We start from the raw sequence: 22,550 nt of genomic DNA on the forward strand, positions 1-22,550 counted from the left end.
ACAGAGAGGGGAGAGGCGGGGGGGGGAGTCTTAAAACCTTCCTGAACAAACACCACTGTCTCATAAGACTACATTTTCGATTGCAGTGTTCATTCCTGCATATCAAAAGATGGATCTCTTAATTATTTTATTATGAAATGTAACACTGTAAAGGATTTGCCCAACAGGGAGTTGGAAGCCCTTTTCTTTGAACATCCAAACCCTCTCCTTCCACCTGACTCAGTTTTGTTAAAGCTTACAGATTGGTGGGTACTTCAGCTGGTAAGAAAATGCTGTTTTCAAATCAAATCAAATGTTATTTGTCACATGCGCCGAATACAACAAGTGTAGACCTTACAGTGAAATGCTTACTTACAAGCCCTCAACAACGCAGTTTAAAGAAAATACCCCCTAAAAAAGTAATAGATAAAAACAACAAATAATTAAAGAGCAGCAGTAAATAACAACAGCAGGGCTACGTACAGGGGGTACCGGTACAGAGTCAATGTGGAGGCTACATACAGGGGGTACCGGTACAGAGTCAATGTGGAGGCTATATACAGGGGGTACCGGTACAGAGTCAATGTGGAGGCTACATACAGGGGGTACAGAGTCAATGTGGAGGCTATATACAGGGGGTACCGGTACAGAGTCAATGTGGAGGCTACATACAGGGGGTACCGGTACAGAGTCAATGTGGAGGCTATATACAGGGGGTACCGGTACAGAGTCAATGTGGAGGCTACATACAGGGGGTACCGGTACAGAGTCAATGTGGAGGCTACATACAGGGGGTACCGGTACAGAGTCAATGTGGAGGCTACATACAGGGGTACCGGTACAGAGTCAATGTGGAGGCTACATACAGGGGTACCGGTACAGAGTCAATGTGGAGGCTACATACAGGGGGTACCGGTACAGAGTCAATGTGGAGGCTACATACAGGGGGTACCGGTACAGAGTCAATGTGGAGGCTACATACAGGGGGTACCGGTACAGAGTCAATGTGGAGGCTATATACAGGGGTACCGGTACAGAGTCAATGTGGAGGCTATATACAGGGGGTACCGGTACAGAGTCAATGTGGAGGCTACATACAGGGGGTACCGGTACAGAGTCAATGTGGAGGCTACATACAGGGGGTACCGGTACAGAGTCAATGTGGAGGCTACATACAGGGGGTACCGGTACAGAGTCAATGTGGAGGTTATATACAGGGGGTACCGGTACAGAGTCAATGTGGAGGTTATAGTCAATGTGGAGGTTATATACAGGGGGTACCAGTACAGAGTCAATGTGGAGGCTACATACAGGGGGTACCGGTACAGAGTCAATGTGGAGGCTACATACAGGGGGTACCAGTACAGAGTCAATGTGGAGGCTACATACAGGAGGTACCGGTACAGAGTCAATGTGGAGGCTACATACAGGGGGTACCAGTACAGAGTCAATGTGGAGGCTACATACAGGGGGTACCGGTACAGAGTCAGTGTGGAGGCTATATACAGGGGGTACCGGTACAGAGTCAATGTGGAGGCTACATACAGGGGGTACCGGTACAGAGTCAATGTGGAGGCTACATACAGGGGGTACCGGTACAGAGTCAATGTGGAGGCTACATACAGGGGGTACCGGTACAGAGTCAATGTGGAGGCTATATACAGGGGGTACCGGTACAGAATCAATGTGGAGGCTACATACAGGGGGTACCGGTACATGTGGAGGCTATACACAGGGGGTACCGGTACAGAGTCAATGTGGAGGCTACATACAGGGGGTACCGGTACAGAGTCAATGTGGAGGCTACATACAGGGGTACCGGTACAGTCAATGTGGAGGCTACATACAGGGGGTACCGGTACAGAGTCAATGTGGAGGCTACATACAGGGCGTACCGGTACAGAGTCAATGTGGAGGCTACATACAGGGGGTACCGGTACAGAGTCAATGTGGAGGCTACATACAGGGGGTACCGGTACAGAGTCAATGTGGAGGCTACATACAGGGGTACCGGTACAGAGTCAATGTGGAGGCTACATACAGGGGGTACCGGTACAGAGTCAATGTGGAGGCTACATACAGGGGGTACCGGTACAGAGTCCATGTGGAGGCTACATACAGGGGGTACCGGTACAGAGTCAATGTGGAGGCTATATACAGGGGGTACCGGTACAGAGTCAATGTGGAGGCTACATACAGGGGGTACCGGTACAGAGTCAATGTGGAGGCTACATACAGGGGGTACCGGTACAGAGTCAATGTGGAGGCTATATACAGGGGGTACCGGTACAGAGTCAATGTGGAGGCTACATACAGGGGGTACCGGTACAGAGTCAATGTGGAGGTTATATACAGGGGGTACCGGTACAGAGTCAATGTGGAGGTTATATACAGGGGGTACCAGTACAGAGTCAATGTGGAGGCTACATACAGGGGGTACCGGTACAGAGTCAATGTGGAGGCTACATACAGGGGGTACCAGTACAGAGTCAATGTGGAGGCTACATACAGGAGGTACCGGTACAGAGTCAATGTGGAGGCTACATACAGGGGTACCAGTACAGAGTCAATGTGGAGGCTACATACAGGGGGTACCGGTACAGAGTCAGTGTGGAGGCTATATACAGGGGGTACCGGTACAGAGTCAATGTGGAGGCTACATACAGGGGGTACCGGTACAGAGTCAATGTGGAGGCTACATACAGGGGGTACCGGTACAGAGTCAATGTGGAGGCTACATACAGGGGGTACCGGTACAGAGTCAATGTGGAGGCTATATACAGGGGGTACCGGTACAGAATCAATGTGGAGGCTACATACAGGGGTACCGGTACATGTGGAGGCTATACACAGGGGGTACCGGTACAGAGTCAATGTGGAGGCTACATACAGGGGGTACCGGTACAGAGTCAATGTGGAGGCTACATACAGGGGGTACCGGTACAGTCAATGTGGAGGCTACATACAGGGGGTACCGGTACAGAGTCAATGTGGAGGCTACATACAGGGCGTACCGGTACAGAGTCAATGTGGAGGCTACATACAGGGGGTACCGGTACAGAGTCAATGTGGAGGCTACATACAGGGGGTACCGGTACAGAGTCAATGTGGAGGCTACATACAGGGGGTACCGGTACAGAGTCAATGTGGAGGCTACATACAGGGGGTACCGGTACAGAGTCCATGTGGAGGCTACATACAGGGGGTACCGGTACAGAGTCAATGTGGAGGCTATATACAGGGGGTACCGGTACAGAGTCAATGTGGAGGCTACATACAGGGGGTACCGGTACAGAGTCAATGTGGAGGCTACATACAGGGGGTACCGGTAAAGAGTCAATGTGGAGGCTATATACAGGGGGTACCGGTACAGAGTCAATGTGGAGGCTACATACAGGGGGTACCGGTACAGAGTCAATGTGGAGGTTATATACAGGGGGTACCGGTACAGAGTCAATGTGGAGGTTATATACAGGGGGTACCAGTACAGAGTCAATGTGGAGGCTACATACAGGGGGTACCGGTACAGAGTCAATGTGGAGGCTACATACAGGGGGTACCAGTACAGAGTCAATGTGGAGGCTACATACAGGAGGTACCGGTACAGAGTCAATGTGGAGGCTACATACAGGGGGTACCAGTACAGAGTCAATGTGGAGGCTACATACAGGGGGTACCGGTACAGAGTCAGTGTGGAGGCTATATACAGGGGGTACCGGTACAGAGTCAATGTGGAGGCTACATACAGGGGGTACCGGTACAGAGTCAATGTGGAGGCTACATACAGGGGGTACCGGTACAGAGTCAATGTGGAGGCTACATACAGGGGGTACCGGTACAGAGTCAATGTGGAGGCTATATACAGGGGGTACCAGTACAGAATCAATGTGGAGGCTACATACAGGGGGTACCGGTACATGTGGAGGCTATACACAGGGGGTACCGGTACAGAGTCAATGTGGAGGCTACATACAGGGGGTACCGGTACAGAGTCAATGTGGAGGCTACATACAGGGGGTACCGGTACAGTCAATGTGGAGGCTACATACAGGGGGTACCGGTACAGAGTCAATGTGGAGGCTACATACAGGGCGTACCGGTACAGAGTCAATGTGGAGGCTACATACAGGGGGTACCGGTACAGAGTCAATGTGGAGGCTACATACAGGGGGTACCGGTACAGAGTCAATGTGGAGGCTACATACAGGGGGTACCGGTACAGAGTCAATGTGGAGGCTACACACAGGGGGTACCGGTACAGAGTCAATGTGGAGGCTACATACAGGGGTACCGGTACAGAGTCAATGTGGAGGCTACATACAGGGGGTACCGGTACAGAGTCAATGTGGAGGCTATACACAGGGGTACTGGTACAGAGTCAATGTGGAGGCTATGTACAGGGGTACCGGTACAGAGTCAATGTGGAGGCTACATAAAGGGGGTACCGGTACAGAGTCAATGTGGAGGCTACATACAGGGGGTACCGGTACAGAGTCAATGTGGAGGCTATATTAAGGGGGTACCGGTACAGAATCAATGTGGAGGCTACATACAGGGGGTACCGGTACATGTGGAGGCTATACACAGGGGGTACCGGTACAGAGTCAATGTGGAGGCTACATACAGGGGGTACCGGTACAAAGTCAATGTGGAGGCTATATACAGGGGGTACCGGTACAGTCAATGTGGAGGCTACATACAGGGGGTACCGGTACAGAGTCAATGTGGAGGCTACATACAGGGGGTACCGGTACAGAGTCAATGTGGAGGCTACATACAGGGGGTACCGGTACAGAGTCAATGTGGAGGCTACATACAGGGGGTACCGGTACAGAGTCAATGTGGAGGCTACATACAGGGGGTACCGGTACAGAGTCAATGTGGAGGCTACATACAGGGGGTACCGGTACAGAGTCAATGTGGAGGCTACATACAGGGGGTACCGGTACAGAGTCAATGTGGAGGCTATATACAGGGGGTACCGGTACAGAGTCAATGTGGAGGCTACATACAGGGGGTACCGGTACAGAGTCAATGTGGAGGCTACATACAGGGGGTACCGGTAAAGAGACAATGTGGAGGCTATATACAGGGGGTACCGGTACAGAGTCAATGTGGAGGCTACATACAGGGGGTACCGGTACAGAGTCAATGTGGAGGTTATATACAGGGGGTACCGGTACAGAGTCAATGTGGAGGTTATATACAGGGGGTACCAGTACAGAGTCAATGTGGAGGCTACATACAGGGGGTACCGGTACAGAGTCAATGTGGAGGCTACATACAGGGGGTACCAGTACAGAGTCAATGTGGAGGCTACATACAGGAGGTACCGGTACAGAGTCAATGTGGAGGCTACATACAGGGGGTACCAGTACAGAGTCAATGTGGAGGCTACATACAGGGGGTACCGGTACAGAGTCAGTGTGGAGGCTATATACAGGGGGTACCGGTACAGAGTCAATGTGGAAGCTACATACAGGGGGTACCGGTACAGAGTCAATGTGGAGGCTACATACAGGGGGTACCGGTACAGAGTCAATGTGGAGGCTACATACAGGGGGTACCGGTACAGAGTCAATGTGGAGGCTATATACAGGGGGTACCGGTACAGAATCAATGTGGAGGCTACATACAGGGGTACCGGTACATGTGGAGGCTATACACAGGGGGTACCGGTACAGAGTCAATGTGGAGGCTACATACAGGGGGTACCGGTACAGAGTCAATGTGGAGGCTACATACAGGGGGTACCGGTACAGTCAATGTGGAGGCTACATACAGGGGGTACCGGTACAGAGTCAATGTGGAGGCTACATACAGGGCGTACCGGTACAGAGTCAATGTGGAGGCTACATACAGGGGGTACCGGTACAGAGTCAATGTGGAGGCTACATACAGGGGGTACCGGTACAGAGTCAATGTGGAGGCTACATACAGGGGGTACCGGTACAGAGTCAATGTGGAGGCTACATACAGGGGGTACCGGTACAGAGTCAATGTGGAGGCTACATACAGGGGGTACCGGTACAGAGTCAATGTGGAGGCTACATACAGGGGGTACCGGTACAGAGTCCATGTGGAGGCTACATACAGGGGGTACCGGTACAGAGTCAATGTGGAGGCTATATACAGGGGGTACCGGTACAGAGTCAATGTGGAGGCTACATACAGGGGGTACCGGTACAGAGTCAATGTGGAGGCTACATACAGGGGGTACCGGTAAAGAGTCAATGTGGAGGCTATATACAGGGGGTACCGGTACAGAGTCAATGTGGAGGCTACATACAGGGGGTACCGGTACAGAGTCAATGTGGAGGTTATATACAGGGGGTACCGGTACAGAGTCAATGTGGAGGTTATATACAGGGGGTACCAGTACAGAGTCAATGTGGAGGCTACATACAGGGGGTACCGGTACAGAGTCAATGTGGAGGCTACATACAGGGGGTACCAGTACAGAGTCAATGTGGAGGCTACATACAGGAGGTACCGGTACAGAGTCAATGTGGAGGCTACATACAGGGGGTACCAGTACAGAGTCAATGTGGAGGCTACATACAGGGGGTACCGGTACAGAGTCAGTGTGGAGGCTATATACAGGGGGTACCGGTACAGAGTCAATGTGGAGGCTACATACAGGGGTACCGGTACAGAGTCAATGTGGAGGCTACATACAGGGGGTACCGGTACAGAGTCAATGTGGAGGCTACATACAGGGGGTACCGGTACAGAGTCAATGTGGAGGCTATATACAGGGGGTACCGGTACAGAATCAATGTGGAGGCTACATACAGGGGGTACCGGTACATGTGGAGGCTATACACAGGGGGTACCGGTACAGAGTCAATGTGGAGGCTACATACAGGGGTACCGGTACAGAGTCAATGTGGAGGCTACATACAGGGGGTACCGGTACAGTCAATGTGGAGGCTACATACAGGGGGTACCGGTACAGAGTCAATGTGGAGGCTACATACAGGGCGTACCGGTACAGAGTCAATGTGGAGGCTACATACAGGGGGTACCGGTACAGAGTCAATGTGGAGGCTACATACAGGGGTTACCGGTACAGAGTCAATGTGGAGGCTACATACAGGGGGTACCGGTACAGAGTCAATGTGGAGGCTACATACAGGGGGTACCGGTACAGAGTCAATGTGGAGGCTACATACAGGGGGTACCGGTACAGAGTCAATGTGGAGGCTACATACAGGGGGTACCGGTACAGAGTCAATGTGGAGGCTATACACAGGGGGTACTGGTACAGAGTCAATGTGGAGGCTATGTACAGGGGGTACCGGTACAGAGTCAATGTGGAGGCTACATAAAGGGGGTACCGGTACAGAGTCAATGTGGAGGCTACATACAGGGGGTACCGGTACAGAGTCAATGTGGAGGCTATATTAAGGGGGTACCGGTACAGAATCAATGTGGAGGCTACATACAGGGGGTACCGGTACATGTGGAGGCTATACACAGGGGGTACCGGTACAGAGTCAATGTGGAGGCTACATACAGGGGGTACCGGTACAGACTCAATGTGGAGGCTACATACAGGGGGTACCGGTACAGTCAATGTGGAGGCTAAATACAGGGGGTACCGGTACAGAGTCAATGTGGAGGCTACATACAGGGCATACCGGTACAGAGTCAATGTGGAGGCTACATACAGGGGGTACCGGTACAGAGTCAATGTGGAGGCTACATACAGGGGGTACCGGTACAGAGTCAATGTGGAGGCTACATACAGGGGGTACCGGTACAGAGTCAATGTGGAGGCTACATACAGGGGGTACCGGTACAGAGTCAATGTGGAGGCTATATACAGGGGGTACTGGTACAGAGTCAATGTGGAGGCTATATACAGGGGGTACTGGTACAGAGTCAATGTGGAGGCTATATACAGGGGGTACCGGTACAGAGTCAATGTGGAGGCTATATACAGGGGGTACTGGTACAGAGTCAATGTGCGGGGGCACCGGTGTCGAGGTAATTGAGGTAATATGTACATGTAGGTAGAGTTATTAAAGTGACTATGCATAGATAATAACACAGCAGCAGCAGCGTAAATGTCTGGGGAGCCATTTGATTAGCTGTTCAGCAGTCTTATGCCTTGGGGGTAGAAGCTGTTTAGAAGCATCTTGGACCTAGACTTGGCACTCCGGTACCGCTTGCCATGCGGTAGCAGAGAGAACAGTCTGTGACTGGGGTGGCTGGAGTCTTTGACATGATATGCTGCCTGACATGCCCCTCATCGGCCATTTCTGACGTCAGCCAACATCCTTGTCCAGTGAAGCCACACTCAATATCCAATATGTCAACGGGCTACATGATCCGCTTCACTGAATCATCCACTGTCTATCTACTCTAACCCAAGCATCCACAACATCTAGGCCTATAGCATCCAGTCTCTTTTTTGTCTCCCCCCCCCCCGTATGCTGGTTACTCACTGGGCAAAAACTGGTTGAATTAATGTTGTTTGTCATTTTAAATAAAACGTTGAATCAATGTGGGAAAACTGATTGGATTTAATCAAAGTCATCAACGTAAGGGCATTTCTTATTTCTTTAACCCAACTTTAAAAACTAAAAACAAAGACATGGTCACATGTTTGGTTGATTTCACGTTAGTTGACAACTCAACCAAATGAATATCAAAACTAGACGTTGAAATGAAGTCTGTGCCCAGTGGGTAGTCAGGAAACAAAACCCAAAAGTCGAAACAAAAAAATACGCAACAGGTTTCAAACACTTGAAAACTAGCTATACCTTACTTCAAAAGACTATCAAGCATATGCTAATACTAAGTTTGAGACTATACCTACACACCCCAAAACAAGGACATGATTCGCATGCAATATGTGTGGAACATGCAGTTCTGTCCAAACTGAACACAACAACAGCCATGGCTGGGGTTCAACGCTGATGGATGGTAATATAACACACACATAGAGAATGTGTGCTGTGATGCTCGGCTAAAGCTCGTTCTGAGCATCATTACCATGGACTTAATGGGGTGAAGGTGAGATACGAGTCATCAAATGATCTCCCAAATTGGATCAGTCCTGGTCCAGTGCTCTGCTGCGATTGGTCCATGGCTCATGAGTCTCTTTCAACTTTGCCAAAAAAGTGCTTGATGACTCACAAGTAATAGTCCAATACTGAGTCACGATTGGCCACAGAGTCACGAGTTGCTGTCCAATGCTCTGCAGGGATTGGCCATTAGCTTGTAGTCCAGGACACTAAGTTACGTTCCACTGGTCCACAAGCTAGGCCTCGGTGTGAAACACTGCAGTCATCAGCTCATGACTTTAGGAAGGACGGACAGTGTGAATGGAAAGAGTGATGAATGTGATGCCAAAAACATAAGTTAAGGAAGCTATATACAGTATATGAAGTCCATTCCAGAAGGCACTACGTACATGGTCTGCAGCAGGCTCTGCGGCACCGTGCAGTTAGCCTTTGAAGGGAAGTTCCAAAACAATCCGGGCCCCATCTATTAGTACAAAATGAAATCATCCGTTGGAGATTGAAAGAGTGAGGGAAAAAAGTGAACATCAAAGTTCAAGCCATATCGTTATGACTCATAGGTCGATTTTTTACAGTGGTAGGAACAGAGCAATTTTATCTGCCTGCTTAGCTGATAAAGCAACAAACTCACAGGGTATTTTTAAGCAATAAGGCCCGGGGGGAGGGGTGTTATATGGCCAATATAACACGGCTAAGGAATGTTCCTAGGCACGACGCAAAGCGGAGTGGACACAGCCCGTAGCCGTATTATATTGGCCATATACCACAAACCCCTGAGGTGCCTTATTGCTATTATAAACTGGTTACCAACGTAATTAGAGCAGTACAAATAAATGTTTTGTCATACCCATGGTATAGGGTCTGATATACCATGGCTTTCAGCCAATCAGCATTCAGGGCTGGAACCACCCAGTTTATAATGCTCTTTGTAGTTCTATTAATATCCAAGAGCAGCAAAGAAACAGACCTGGTCCCATAGGATACAGTGGGCTTTGTTGAGCTTGCATATGCTGAAGGAGAAAATGCTAACCTGATAACGTCCTTTTTTACACTGTATAGGGTGATAATAAATCATAATAGACAGTGTGGATTAAATAACAGGGACATTGTGTCTACTGTCCATTTGTCAAAGCTTTTGATCCTAGAACAAACCTATGTATTAGAATTCTGCACCAGGCTTATATAAGACAATGAATTGGGGCTGCACCCATATTATTTCATATTATCTTGTCGACAGAAAGTGTACAAATGAACAGGACATATTTCTCACAAGGTGAAAGTGATACATATCAGCATTTACTTCCACCACAGCCCAGGAGCCTGTCATCGTTTTGCTGACAGGTGATGAAGTTCACTCACACCATGTCAGGCCTGACATTCAGCCTCAGATCTCAAAGGGTTTGCCTACAGGTCCAAGTGTGCAACCACTATTCAATGAGGCAGGAGGCTGTGCACACAGCATGTAAACGAACATCCACATACACAAAGAGCTCAAACGAAATGTAGGCCTAACAGATATCCAATTCCAGTTCCTTCAGAAAGTATTTATACCCCTTGACTTATTCCACATTTAGTTGTTACAGCCTGAATTCAAAATGGATTCAATAGTTTTTTCTCTCACAATACCCAATAATGACAAGGTGAAAACATGTTTAGAAATGCTTTCAAATGTATTGAAAATTTGTACAGAAATAACTAATTTACATAAGTATTCACACCCCTGAGTCAATACGTTGTAGAAGCACATTTGGCAGTGATTACAGCTGTGAGTCTTTCTGGGTAAGTCTCTAAAAGCTTTCCACATCTGGATTGTGCAACATTTGCCCATTATATATTTTTAATTTATTCTTCAAGCTCTGTCAAATTGGTTGTTGATCATTGCTAGACAACCATTTTAGATCTTTCCATAGATTTTCAAGTAGATTTAAGTCCAAACTGTAACTCTGCCACTTGGGAACATTCACTGTCTTCTTGGTAAGCAACTCAAGTGTATATTTGGCCTTGTGTTTTAGGTTATTGTCCTGCTGAAAGGTGGATTCATCCCCCAGTGTCTGTTGGAAAGCAGACTGAACCAGGTTTTCCTCTAGGATGTTGCCTGTGCTTAGCTCTATTATGTTTCTTTTTTTATCCTGGAAAACTCCCCAGTCCTTAACAATTACAAGCATACCCATAACATGATGCTGCCTCCACTATGCTTGACAATATGGAAAGTGGTACTCAGTAAAGGTGTTGTATTGGATTTGCCCCAAACATAACACTTTGTATTCAGGAAAAAAAAGTTAATTGCTTTGCCACATTTTCTGCAGTATTACTTGTTGCAAACAGGATGCATGTTTTGGAATATTTTTGATTATGTACAGGCTTTCTTCTTATCACTCTGTCAATTAGGTTAGTATTGTGGAGTAACTGTGGATCCATCCTCAGTTTTCTCCTGTCACAACCATTAAACTCTAACTGTTTTAAAGTCACCATTGGCCTCATGGTGAAATCCATAAGTGGTTTCCTTCCTCTCCAGCAACTGAGTTAGGAAGGATGCCTGTATCTTTGTATGGACTGGGTGTATTGATACGCTATCCAAAGTGTAATTAATAACTTCACCATACTCAAAGGGATATTCAATGTCTGTTTTCTTTTTACACATCTACCAATAGGTGCCCTTTCTTTGCGAGGCATTGGAAAACCTCCTTGTGGTTCAATCTGTGTTTGAAATTCTCTGCTTGACTGAGGGACCTTACAGATAATTCTATGTGTGGGGTACAGAGATGAGGCAGTTATTCCAAACTCATGTTAAATACTGTTATTGCATAGGACTTAGTCCATACAACTTCTTATGTGACTTGTTAAGCACATTTTTACTCCTGAACATATTTAGGTTTGCCATAACTAAGGGGTTGAATACTTATTGGCTCAAGACATTTCAGCAATTCATTTTTTCGTACAGTATTCAAACATAATTCCATTTTGACATTATGAGCTATTGTATGTAGGCCGGTGACAAAAACATCTAAATGTAAACCATTTTAATTTCAGATTGTAACAGGACAAAATGTGGGAAAAGTCAAGAGGTGTGTGAACACTTTCTGAAGGCTCTGGAAATGTCCACTGATGAACTCTTCATTGAGACTGTAACAATTGGAACACAGATTCTACTTGGAACAGAATAGAAGCTTTCCTGTCTCTATCCATCTCTAACTCTACCCCTTCCACATGCAATGGCCTCAGATATGAAGTGCAGTGTGTTAGTGATTAGTGTGGCTGCTGGTTGTTGGAGGAGAGGGTACGCAAACCTTTTTCTACGGCTGACACACAACTAAACACAACAAAGCAAAGCAGTTCGCTTTTCTCTTTAACTGGAAAGCAGAAGGCCTGCTCCTGGTAAGGTTAGACTGTGTATTCTCTATATTAATTAGTAATACGCAGGTTTTCCAGAGTTGTCTAAGGCAGTATGACGCACTCCTGTTTCTAGGGTTAATAAATTCAACCTGACGACCTCGTACTCACGCCAATGCAGAGGCTGGCACTGGGGCACAGTCAGAACCACACTTATACAGCTAGGAGACAGTAGAGGATCTGGGGTTGCTAAATGTCCCTATAAAGTATGTGCTATCAATTCCCTCTTCCATGATCGATGTACCTTAACCTTCTTATGCACTATCAAAGAGTTAAGTCAAGCTTTGCAAAAACAAGTTCTGTCATTCTATCTCATGTAGGTATCATCATCAGATCCAAACTGAACATACAGACACATAAGGACTTACCTCTTGTGGTGGTTTGAGCTTCAACGGCTGCTATTGTTGCGTATTTTGTAGTGCGTCTGTTTTTCTCTCTCTCTTTGCCTTAGTCTGTTCCAGTCTGTGTGTATGAGCGTGCTACAGAAAGAGGCAGTGTATTCTATGGGGTCTCTGCTCTCCAGATCTCTCTCCCTCTCATCCTCCCGCCCTCTTTCTCTCCCGCTCCCTCCCTCCCTCTCCATCTCGCGCTCCCTTCTCGCCTTGGCAATAAACAGAGAGCACGTGTCATCCCCAATGATGCAGCATGAGAGCGCCGCCACACTAGAAGATGAAGGGGAGAGGGGATGAAATGAAAGACAGAACATGATGGGAGGTAAATTATACGGAGGGTATGGATAGAATGATATGTTCATAAAAGTGAGATTTAGAGTTTGGTAAAGGAGAGAAACTGATCTTTTTGGGGTAATAACTTGCTGTTGAAAGCAGAAGAGTGAAGGAAGGTTCTGCACCAATGAGTTCACAATCATGAGCTTCAGAAGTCTATTTTCTGCAACACCCACACAGTGGCACATTCCACCAAAACCAGTACTTATGGATTTATTATTTCATTTAGCACATTTTAACTGTAGACAGCCTCTCTCAGGCGCCCCCCTCCCACGCACACACACAGGAATAAACCAATACATTGGGTTTGTTAAAAGGGATCTGCTGGTTTACTTTTATTTTGAACATCTTTTTTTCATCATGCAGGCAATATTGGATCTGTGTTTGTTTGCTGGATCTGCAACAAGTGACCTACTTTAGAACAGCACTGATTCACTGACGAGACACAGTAATATCAGACCAGATGGACCGATTGCCAAAATGGAGAGCCTCTTCTTCGCTGAACAAAAATAAAAACGCAAAAGTGTTGGTCCCATGTTTCATGAGCTGAAATAAAAGACCCAGAAATGTTCCATATGAACAAAAAGCTTATTTTTCTCACATTTTGTACACATTTTTTTTATATCCCTGTTAGTGAGCATTTCTCCTTTGCCAGGATAACCCGTCCACCTGACAGGTGTGGCATATCAAGAAACTGATTAAACAGCATGATCATTACAAAGGTGCACCTTGTGCTGGAGACAATAAAAAGCCACTCTAAGTTTGGTCACACAACACAATGCCACACATGTATCAAGCATGCAATTAGCATGCTGCCTGCAAGAATGTCCAACGGAGCTGTTGCCAGATAATTGAATGCTCATGTCTCTACCATAAGCCTCCTCCAATGTAACCGCAGACCATGTGTATTTCTGGAAGCTGAAAATGTCTTAGTTCTTCCATGACCTGCATACTCACCAGACATGTCACCCATTGAGCACGTTTGGGACGCTCTGGATCGACGCGTACGACAGCCTCTTCCAGTTCCAGCCAATATCTAGCATGAGCATATGATCATGACCGTTAGTGATTAGTGTGGCTGCTGGTTGTTGGAGGAGAGGGTATGCAAACCTTTTTCTACGGCTGATACACAACTAAACACAACAAAGCAAAGCAGTTCGCTTTTCTCTTTAACTGGAGAGCAGAAGGCCTGCTCCTGGTAAGGAGGTTAGACTGTGTATTCTCTATATTACTTAGTAATACGCAGGTTGCCCAGGGTTGTCTAAGTCAGTACTGATCTGTATGACACACTCTTGTTTCTAGGGTTAATAAATTCAACCTGAAAATGTCTTAGTTCTTCCATGACCTGCATACTCACCAGACATGTCACCCATTGAGCACGTTTGGGATGCTCTGGATCGACGCGTACGACAGCCTCTTCCAGTTCCAGCCAATATCCAGCATGAGCATATGATCATGACCGTTATACGCCCACACCATTCTGTTGTTGGGGTATGCCATACCTAATTACATTTTTTGCGGAAGGAAAAGTATTTCACTCATATTGTAATTAATTATAAGTAATATTTCATAGAAATCTAGAAACACTGGACAGTTACTTTAATGCCAATTTGTCTACGGATGATCATACGATACCAAATCATCTCTATCAAGACCAGTCATTGTCACGTGAACAATGGGAAATGTAGTTAGATATTTAGGTGACTTACAATAAAATACACTGAACAAAAAAATAAACACAAAGTCCCATGTTTCATCAGCTGAAATAACAGATGGCAGAAATTTTCACAATAACATATTTCTCTCAAATTTTCTGCACAAATTTGTTTAGATCCCTATTAGTGAGCATTTCTCCTTTGCCCAGATAATCCATCCACCTGACAGTAGTGACATATCAAGAAGATGATTAAACAGCATGATCATTACACAGGTGCACTTTGTCCTGGGGACAATAAAAGCCCACTCTAAAATGTGCAGTTTTGTCACATAACACAATGCCACAGATGTCTCAAGTGTTGAGGGAGCGTGCAATTGGCATGCTGACTGCAGGAATGTTCCTCAGAGTTCATTTCCAGAGAATTGAATGTTAATTTCTCTACTATAAGCTGCCTCCAATGTCGTTTTAGAGAATTTGGCAGTACGTACACCCGGCCTCACAACTTAGACCACGTATAACCACGCCAGTCCAGGACCTCCACATCCGGCTTCTTCACCTGTGGGATTGCTGAGCCCAGCCACCCAGACAGCTGATGAAACTGTGGGTTTGCACAACCAAAGAATTTCTGCACAAACTGTCAGAAACAGTCTCAGGGAAGCTCATCTACGTACTTGTCTCCTCACCAGGGTCTTGACCTGACTGCAGACAGTGTCATAACTGACTTCAGTGGGAAAATGTTCACCTTCGATGGCCACTGGCACACTGGGGAAGTTTGGGATGCTCTGGATCGACGTGTATGACAGAGTGTTTCAGTTTCTGCTAATATCCACCAACTTTGCACAGCCATTGAAGAGGAGTGGGACAACATTCCACAGGCCACAATCAACAACCTGATCAACTCTATGTGAAGGAGATGTGTCGCACTGCATGAGGCAAATGGTTGTCACACCAGACACTAACTGGTTTTCTGATCAACACCCTACCTTTCTTTTCAGGTATCTGTGACCAACAGATTCATATCTGTATTCACAGTCATGTGAACTCTATAGATTAGAGCCTGATGAATTTATTTACATTGAATGATTTCCTTAAATGAACTGTAACTCAAATAGTTACTTGTTGCATTTATATTTTTGTTCAGTGAGGCAGGGTGAGTCACAGTTCTAAACGCTGTCATGTTTGGTCTGGACAAAATGCTCAGTGTTCATCAGACACAGATTAGTGTACGCAGTGTTCACAAACAGGGAGCTATTGGCCCTAATTTGTCTGTGCAGTGATACTGCTGATGGTCCAGCACAGTAAGCAGGTCAGAGACCTTATTAGGATGTAGATAGGATAGTATGCTGGAGTGGAGAACTGAACAGCCGTTAGCCAATAGGGTGTGACCAGCATAGAGACTGAAGGGAAACCTGGCACACAGAGGGACTGGACTGTGTCTGAAATGGCACCCTATCCCCTATGCAGTGCTCAGTGCTCTGGTCAAAATAAGTGCACTACATAGGGAATAGGATCAGGGGTGACATTTGAGAAGCATCTTGGAGTGGAGAATAGCCGTTGACCAACAGGGCATGGCCTGGCTGAGAGGCTGAAGGGACACCAGAGACCTGGCACAGTGAGGGACTCTACCCTCAGAGGAGAAATGTTAAAGAGCACTTGGTCCAGTATGTGGGATGGTGTTTGTGCCAGCTTGCTTAACTACTCAACCCACATACTGTACAGCAGGGATCATCAACTAGATTCAGCCGCGGGCCGATCTTTTCTTGAGCAGATGGTCAGGGGGCCGGAACATAATTACAAATCATTTGTAGACTGCAAATTGACCGCAAGAAGCCCAAACAGGTATACTATTTTACTTAAACAATTATTTCAAACCTTGCTTACATTTTTACATGATCACATTTGTACACGAGCACCGGCCTGTACCCTAAATGCCATAAGCTCTCTCCTGGCCCCTTACACAAAGTCTGAATTTGTCCTGCTAGGTGACTGGGACATGCTTAAACCATCTGACCAAGTCCTAAAGTAATGGGACTCCCTAAATCTTTCTCAGATTATTACCAATCCCACAAGGTACGACTCCAAACACCCAGAAAAGGCTACTCTCCTTGATGTTATCCTCACAAACAATCATGATAGGTATCAGTCTGATGTTTTCTGTAATGACCTTAGTGATCACTGTTTTACAGCCTGTGTTTGTAATGGCTGTTCAGGGAAATGACCTGTCCTGATGTCAGACGCTTGCTAACTTGAATGAGAAAGCCTTCCTTCATGAACTGGCCTCTGTAAAATGGTATAGAATCATCTTGATCCACTCTGTCAAATACGCTTGAACCTTCTTTTTTTATATTTTCAGAGGTATTGTTAACACGCGCCCATAAAGAAAATGAAAAACAGATTCAGCCCCTGGTTCGACAGTGATTTTGTCACGCCTTGGTCATAGTGTTTTGTGTTTTCGTTATATATTTGGTCAGGCCAGGGTGTGACATGGGTTTATATGTTGTGTTTCGTATTGGGGTTTTGTAGGCATTGGGATTGCGGCTGAGTAGGGGTGTAGCTTAGGTTGGCTGCCTGAGGCGGTTCTCAATCAGAGTCAGGTGATTCTCGTTGTCTCTGATTGGGAACCATATTTAGGTAGCCGGGGTTTCACTGTGTATTTCGTGGGTGATTGTTCCTGTCTCTGTGTATTTCACCAGATAGGCTGTAATTAGGTTTTTCACATTCCGTTTGTTGTTTTGTATTTATTTAGTTATTTCATGTATCGTCATTTGATTCATTAAAGACATGAGTAACCACCACGCTGCATTTCGGTCCGACTCTCTTTCGACAAACGAAGAACGCCGTTACAGATTTGGCAGAGTTACTCCACCTCAAGAATTCTGTTTGTCAAATCGCTTGGCACACGCATACTCAGGCTGACTGGCTCTCGTGAGGCAAATGAGAAATAAGTGCTCTCAGGTTAACCGGACGGCCAAAGCTAGTTACTTTAAGGAGCAGTTCTCTCTCTTTGGGTTTAACCCCAAGAAGATCTGGAAAACAGTTAAAGACCTGGAGAATAAACCCTCCTCATAGCTGCCCATGTCCCTTAATGTTGATGATGTGGTTGTTACTGACAAAGAGCACATGTCTGAGCTCTTTAAATCGCCACTTCATTAAGTCAGGATTCCTATTTGACTCAGCCATTCCTCCTTGCCCGTCAAACATTTCCCACCCCTTCTAATGCGACTATCCCTGATGCTCCTCCCTCTTTTACCCCTGCCCCGCTACAAAGTTTCTCCCTGCAGGCGGTTACTGAGTCCGCGGTGCTAAAGGATCTCCTTAAACTTGACCCCCACAAACATTTGGGTCAGATGGTTTAGAAACTTTTCTTCTTTAAGGTTACAGCCCCTATCATCACCAAGCCGATCTCTGACTTTAAAAAAACTCTCTCTCCTCTTTGGGGAGGTTCCCATTGCTTGGAAGGGAGCCACAGTGCGTCCTTTACTTAAAGGGGGAGATCAAGCGGATCCTAACTGTTGTAGGCCAATTTATATTTTTCCCTGTTTATCAAACGTTTTGGAAAAACTTGGTTTCCGCTCAGGTTATGGATGTGCTTAGCGACCTTAAAGGTCCTAAATGAAGTCACTATTACCCTTGATTCTAAGCAAAATCTTTCTACTATTTTTATTGAGTAAGCCAAAGCTTTTGATATGGTAGACCATTCCATTCTTGTGGGCCGAATTTTGTGTTAAACGCTCTACAACAAAGTTTTTTTTGTGTCCAACAAACTCTCTGCCCTTAACCTTATTCTGAACACCTCCAAAACAAAGGTCATGTGGTTTGGTATGAAGAATGCTCCTGAAAGGCCGCTCAGCAAGGAAGAAGCCACTGCTCCAAAACCACCATAAAAAAGCCAGACTACAGTTGGCAACTGCACATGGGGACTAGGATCGTACTTTTTGGAGAAATGTCCTCTGGTCTGATGAAACAAAAATAGAACTGTTTGGCCATAATGACCATCGTTGTGTTTCGAGGAAAAAGGGGATCCTTGCAAGCCGAAGAACACCATACCAACAGTGAAGCACGGGGTGGCAGCATCATGTTGTGTGGGTGCTTTGCTGCAAGAGGGAGTGGTGCACTTCACAAAATAGATGGCATCATGAGGCAGGAAAAGAAGGTGGATATATTGAAGCAACATCTCAAGACATCAGTCAGGATGTTAATGCTTGATCGCAAATGGGTCTTCCAAATGGACAATGACCCCAAGTATACTTCCAAAGTTGTGGCAAAATAGCTTAAGGACAACAAAGCTACTGGAGTGGCCATCACAAAGCCCTGTCCTTAATCCCAACGAAAATGTGTGGCAGAACTGAAAAAGCCTGTGCGAGCAAGGAGGCCTACAAACCTGACTCAGTTACACCAGCTCTGACAGGAGGAAGGGGCCAAAATTCACCCAACTTATTGTGGGAAGCTTGTGGAAGGCTACCCGAAACGTTTGACCCAAGTTCAACAATTTGAAGGCAATGCTACCAAATACTAATTGAGTGTATGTAAACTTCTGACCCACTGGGAATGTGATGAAAGAAATAAAAGCTGAAATAAATCATTATCTCCACTGTTATTCTGACATTTCACATTCTTCAAATAAAGTGGTGATTCTAACTGACCTAAAACAGGGAATTATTTACTAGGATTAAAATGTCAGGAATTGTGAAAAACCTAGTTTAAATGTATTTGGCTAAATTGTATGTAAACTTCTGACGTCACCTGTGTGTGTGTGTATATACATAGGAGGACGGGCTCATGTATATATGAGCAGTACATCTCAAGTTGCATTTTGACTCAAAAAGTGATCTTGACTCAGAAAAGGCTGGTGCATTAGAGCATCTTTGGGATGAGATGGAACAGGTTGTTCGCATCATGAACGCACCGCCGTCAAATCTGCAGCATGATGCCATCGAGTCAGCATGAACCAACATCCATGTGGAACGTTTGACACTTTGTAGATTACCCCAAAGAATTCAGTCTGTTTTGCAGGCAAAGGGGGGTACGATACAGTACTAGATGAGTGTACTTAATAAACTGGCTGGTGATTGTATATCTCTATTATGCGTGGGAATACTTTGATTCATTTCCTAAATTAAAATAACTTGGAGCTGATTTTCTGGTGTTTTTAGTCTTATGTCCAGCAATAATAATAAATAATAATATTTTTAAAAATTCTCAGAATACTTGGGGTGCCAAATTAAATCAACCACGGGTCAAATTTGTCCATTGGACCACCAGTTGGGGAACCCTGGAGTACAGTATTCCTCCTGCAGTACAACTCTGACTCATCTGTGTGTTATGCTGAGAATGGGCAGCTCTCAGGCAGCGAGAGTGGCTCTGCTCTGATGTATTTATGGAGACCACTTCTCTTGAGAAGTTCCCTTGTCCATGGACAGAACACCCAGCGCTACATACAATCCACCGACAGAGGTAGAGAAGGAGGGAACCAGGGAGAATGCAGAGAATCAATCAAGACAAAGAGAGATGGATTAGTGGTAACACTTTACATGTACATTATGGTATACTTTATAGAGCGTTCATAGGTAGTTTAGCCATGCTGTGCGTCATCACATGGGTAACCAATGGTTCTGTGTCGCAGTTTTTCCATTATCACTACTTATCAGTCTACACTCAGCCTATACAATACCAATGTTTGTCGCATTAGATAATATTGGGAAGAATATATTCCTCTCTCTCTCTACCCTCCCACCCCCAGCCCATGTGTCCGTGCCAGAGTGCGCAGCGGGGGGAGATTATACCAATTTGAAGAGCGGTGTGGGGGCGTTCACTCAGATACTGCTAATCCTGACACACCTCATCGCTGCGATGTGGATGCAATGTGCGCCTCAGCACCTCTCACTCGCTACGCCTCTGTTCTCTTACAGAAACCCCTGGAACGTGCACAGCTCTCACGCAGACATGGCAGTCTGAGGAGACAGAGAGGAGGAGAAAGCAGACAGATGCAGGGACAGTTCTATTGATGTAGCGAGGCTACATGCTCCCTGTAGTGAGGATGAGAGGAAGGCGTCATCTCGCAGGAAAAGTAAAGCTCGTCAAAAGTTTACTTTTAGTCGCTCGTGTTAACGTTTCACCTCACTGAGGTGGAGGTCCTGATTAATCCAGACGCTTTATGTCGTTGGGTGGTGTCGTTCAAGACATAAATAAAGACATCTATCAGATGTTGGACATCTTATTATTTCATTTATAATTGAAGCAGGAAGCTCACTTTGCGGTGAGCATCGATTTAAAAAATGCGCCCTGGCCAAGAAAGCAGCCTAATAAATAAATTAGCAGCACAAACACATACTGTACATTAGTGCAATTTGACACAAAACATATACACCTCCTTATAATACCTTATTTTCCAGTACCTTTTCAACTATCTTTGCAATGAAACAGCTTCCACACATTAGCATATATTCAGCAGTGGAGGCTGGTGGGAGGAGCTATAGGAGGATGAGCTCATTGTAACGTGTGGAATGGAATAAATAGAACAAACATGTGGTTTCCATATGTTTGATGTGTTCGATATCATTCCATTTATTCCATTCCAGATATTACAAATAGCTCCTCCACCAGCCTCCTCTGATATTCAGTGTTGTTCTTTGATCTGTGAAGCCATGCAGGTAAAAAAGGGCAGACACCCTACAGAAGACAATCAGAAAATAGAAAGGTGAGAAGAAGCAACCTTCAATGAGATGTAGTGTTACAGAACAAAAAGCCAGCAGCATCCCACCACCATTATTCAAATAAGGACAAGGACTTTAAAGAGAAGTGCTGTAGTAGACCAAAGTAGTCTAAATAATGTGGGCTGGATATACCCAAAACACAAGCCCTATTATGGAACTGTGCAGTCATACACTTCAAAGAAAAGATAATTAAATTGTTAATTGCATGGAAACAGAATATTGGCAGCCACATTCATAGTAAAAGCCCAACTCTGCCTGCATAATACCCAGAAAGTGTGGCGCAAGCGTACACAAATAGGTTTGTTTTAAATCCGTCAGAGACCCTTAAACTAAACAGAAAGCAGAGGCTGCTGTGTTGGGTTGTGTGTGTCAGTTCCTGGACTCTGTCCCTAACTCTACCCTTTGATGTTGATAATCTTTTGGCTGAGCATAGTCTCTCTAGTTGGCTCCAGGGAGAGCTCCGACAGTTATCACAGCACCAGACAAGATCAGACCAGAACATTCTAGAAGCCTGCAAATCAGCCATACTACATAGCACACACACTAGAATCACGTGGTGCTCAGGCATTGCGTCACAATCTTCAGATATCTAGACAACCCTGGCTTAGTCCGCTGGGGCATTGATTGGAAGCTACTCTAGCCAAGGCATATTCTCTCTCTCGCCTCAAGACCATGGAGAAATGGGCCCTGTGCTAAAGAGCTAAGAACGTAACCTCAGTTCTGCAGTACTAATGACTAGAGCCAGGAATTTCCCTGGTCAGGAAACACTGACAACAGATTTCTACCATTACCAGAACTGCAGAGTCCCTCCAAATGGTCTGGACTGGTAAGATTCCTGATGGTCCAGCATAAAAAGTTACAGTACACTATGACGTAGGTCTATGACGAGGGAAAAGTTGATATTTTTCAAACCCTCCCCACAGAGGTCAGTCCCCAGGATCAATAGCTACACCCCAGAGGGGAACGTCAATAGCTTCTATCGAATCACCAACTCCCTAACAGCGCAGGCATCAGCTGACCCGCATTTAACACAGGAGAGAACATATAGGACTGT

The 22,550-nt window shown here is 45.9% G+C and overlaps 1 protein-coding gene and 1 long non-coding RNA gene across 6 annotated transcripts in view; both read right to left on the minus strand.

Annotated features, from left to right (window-relative positions):
• The window catches only part of LOC124037935 (protein NDRG4), a 47,220-nt gene extending 34,295 nt beyond the window's left edge, over window positions 1-12,925 (minus strand). For 2 of the 5 annotated variants that reach the window (XM_046353243.1, XM_046353219.1), the window contains exons 1-2: window positions 12,770-12,921; window positions 9,404-9,477 (exon numbers count right to left, since the gene is read on the minus strand). In XM_046353243.1, coding sequence (XP_046209199.1) covers window positions 9,404-9,477 — 74 coding nt within the window. In that variant the 5' untranslated portion in view covers window positions 12,770-12,921. Of the gene's footprint in view, window positions 1-9,403; window positions 9,478-12,769 lie in introns of all 5 variants that reach the window. The other 3 variants (XM_046353252.1, XM_046353235.1, XM_046353225.1) reach the window with 2 other exon arrangements.
• Window positions 12,926-13,453: 528 nt separating this feature from the next.
• On the minus strand, window positions 13,454-21,225 carry LOC124008254. The gene is made up of 4 exons (XR_006834076.1): window positions 21,164-21,225; window positions 14,484-14,628; window positions 14,084-14,162; window positions 13,454-13,672 (listed from the first exon to the last, which is right to left on the minus strand). It is a non-coding gene; the product is annotated as an uncharacterized LOC124008254 (long non-coding RNA).
• Window positions 21,226-22,550: the final 1,325 nt, after the last annotated feature.

The sequence above is a fragment of the Oncorhynchus gorbuscha genome, linkage group LG01 (genome assembly GCF_021184085.1).
Source record: "Oncorhynchus gorbuscha isolate QuinsamMale2020 ecotype Even-year linkage group LG01, OgorEven_v1.0, whole genome shotgun sequence".
NCBI classification, from domain to species: domain Eukaryota; kingdom Metazoa; phylum Chordata; class Actinopteri; order Salmoniformes; family Salmonidae; genus Oncorhynchus; species Oncorhynchus gorbuscha.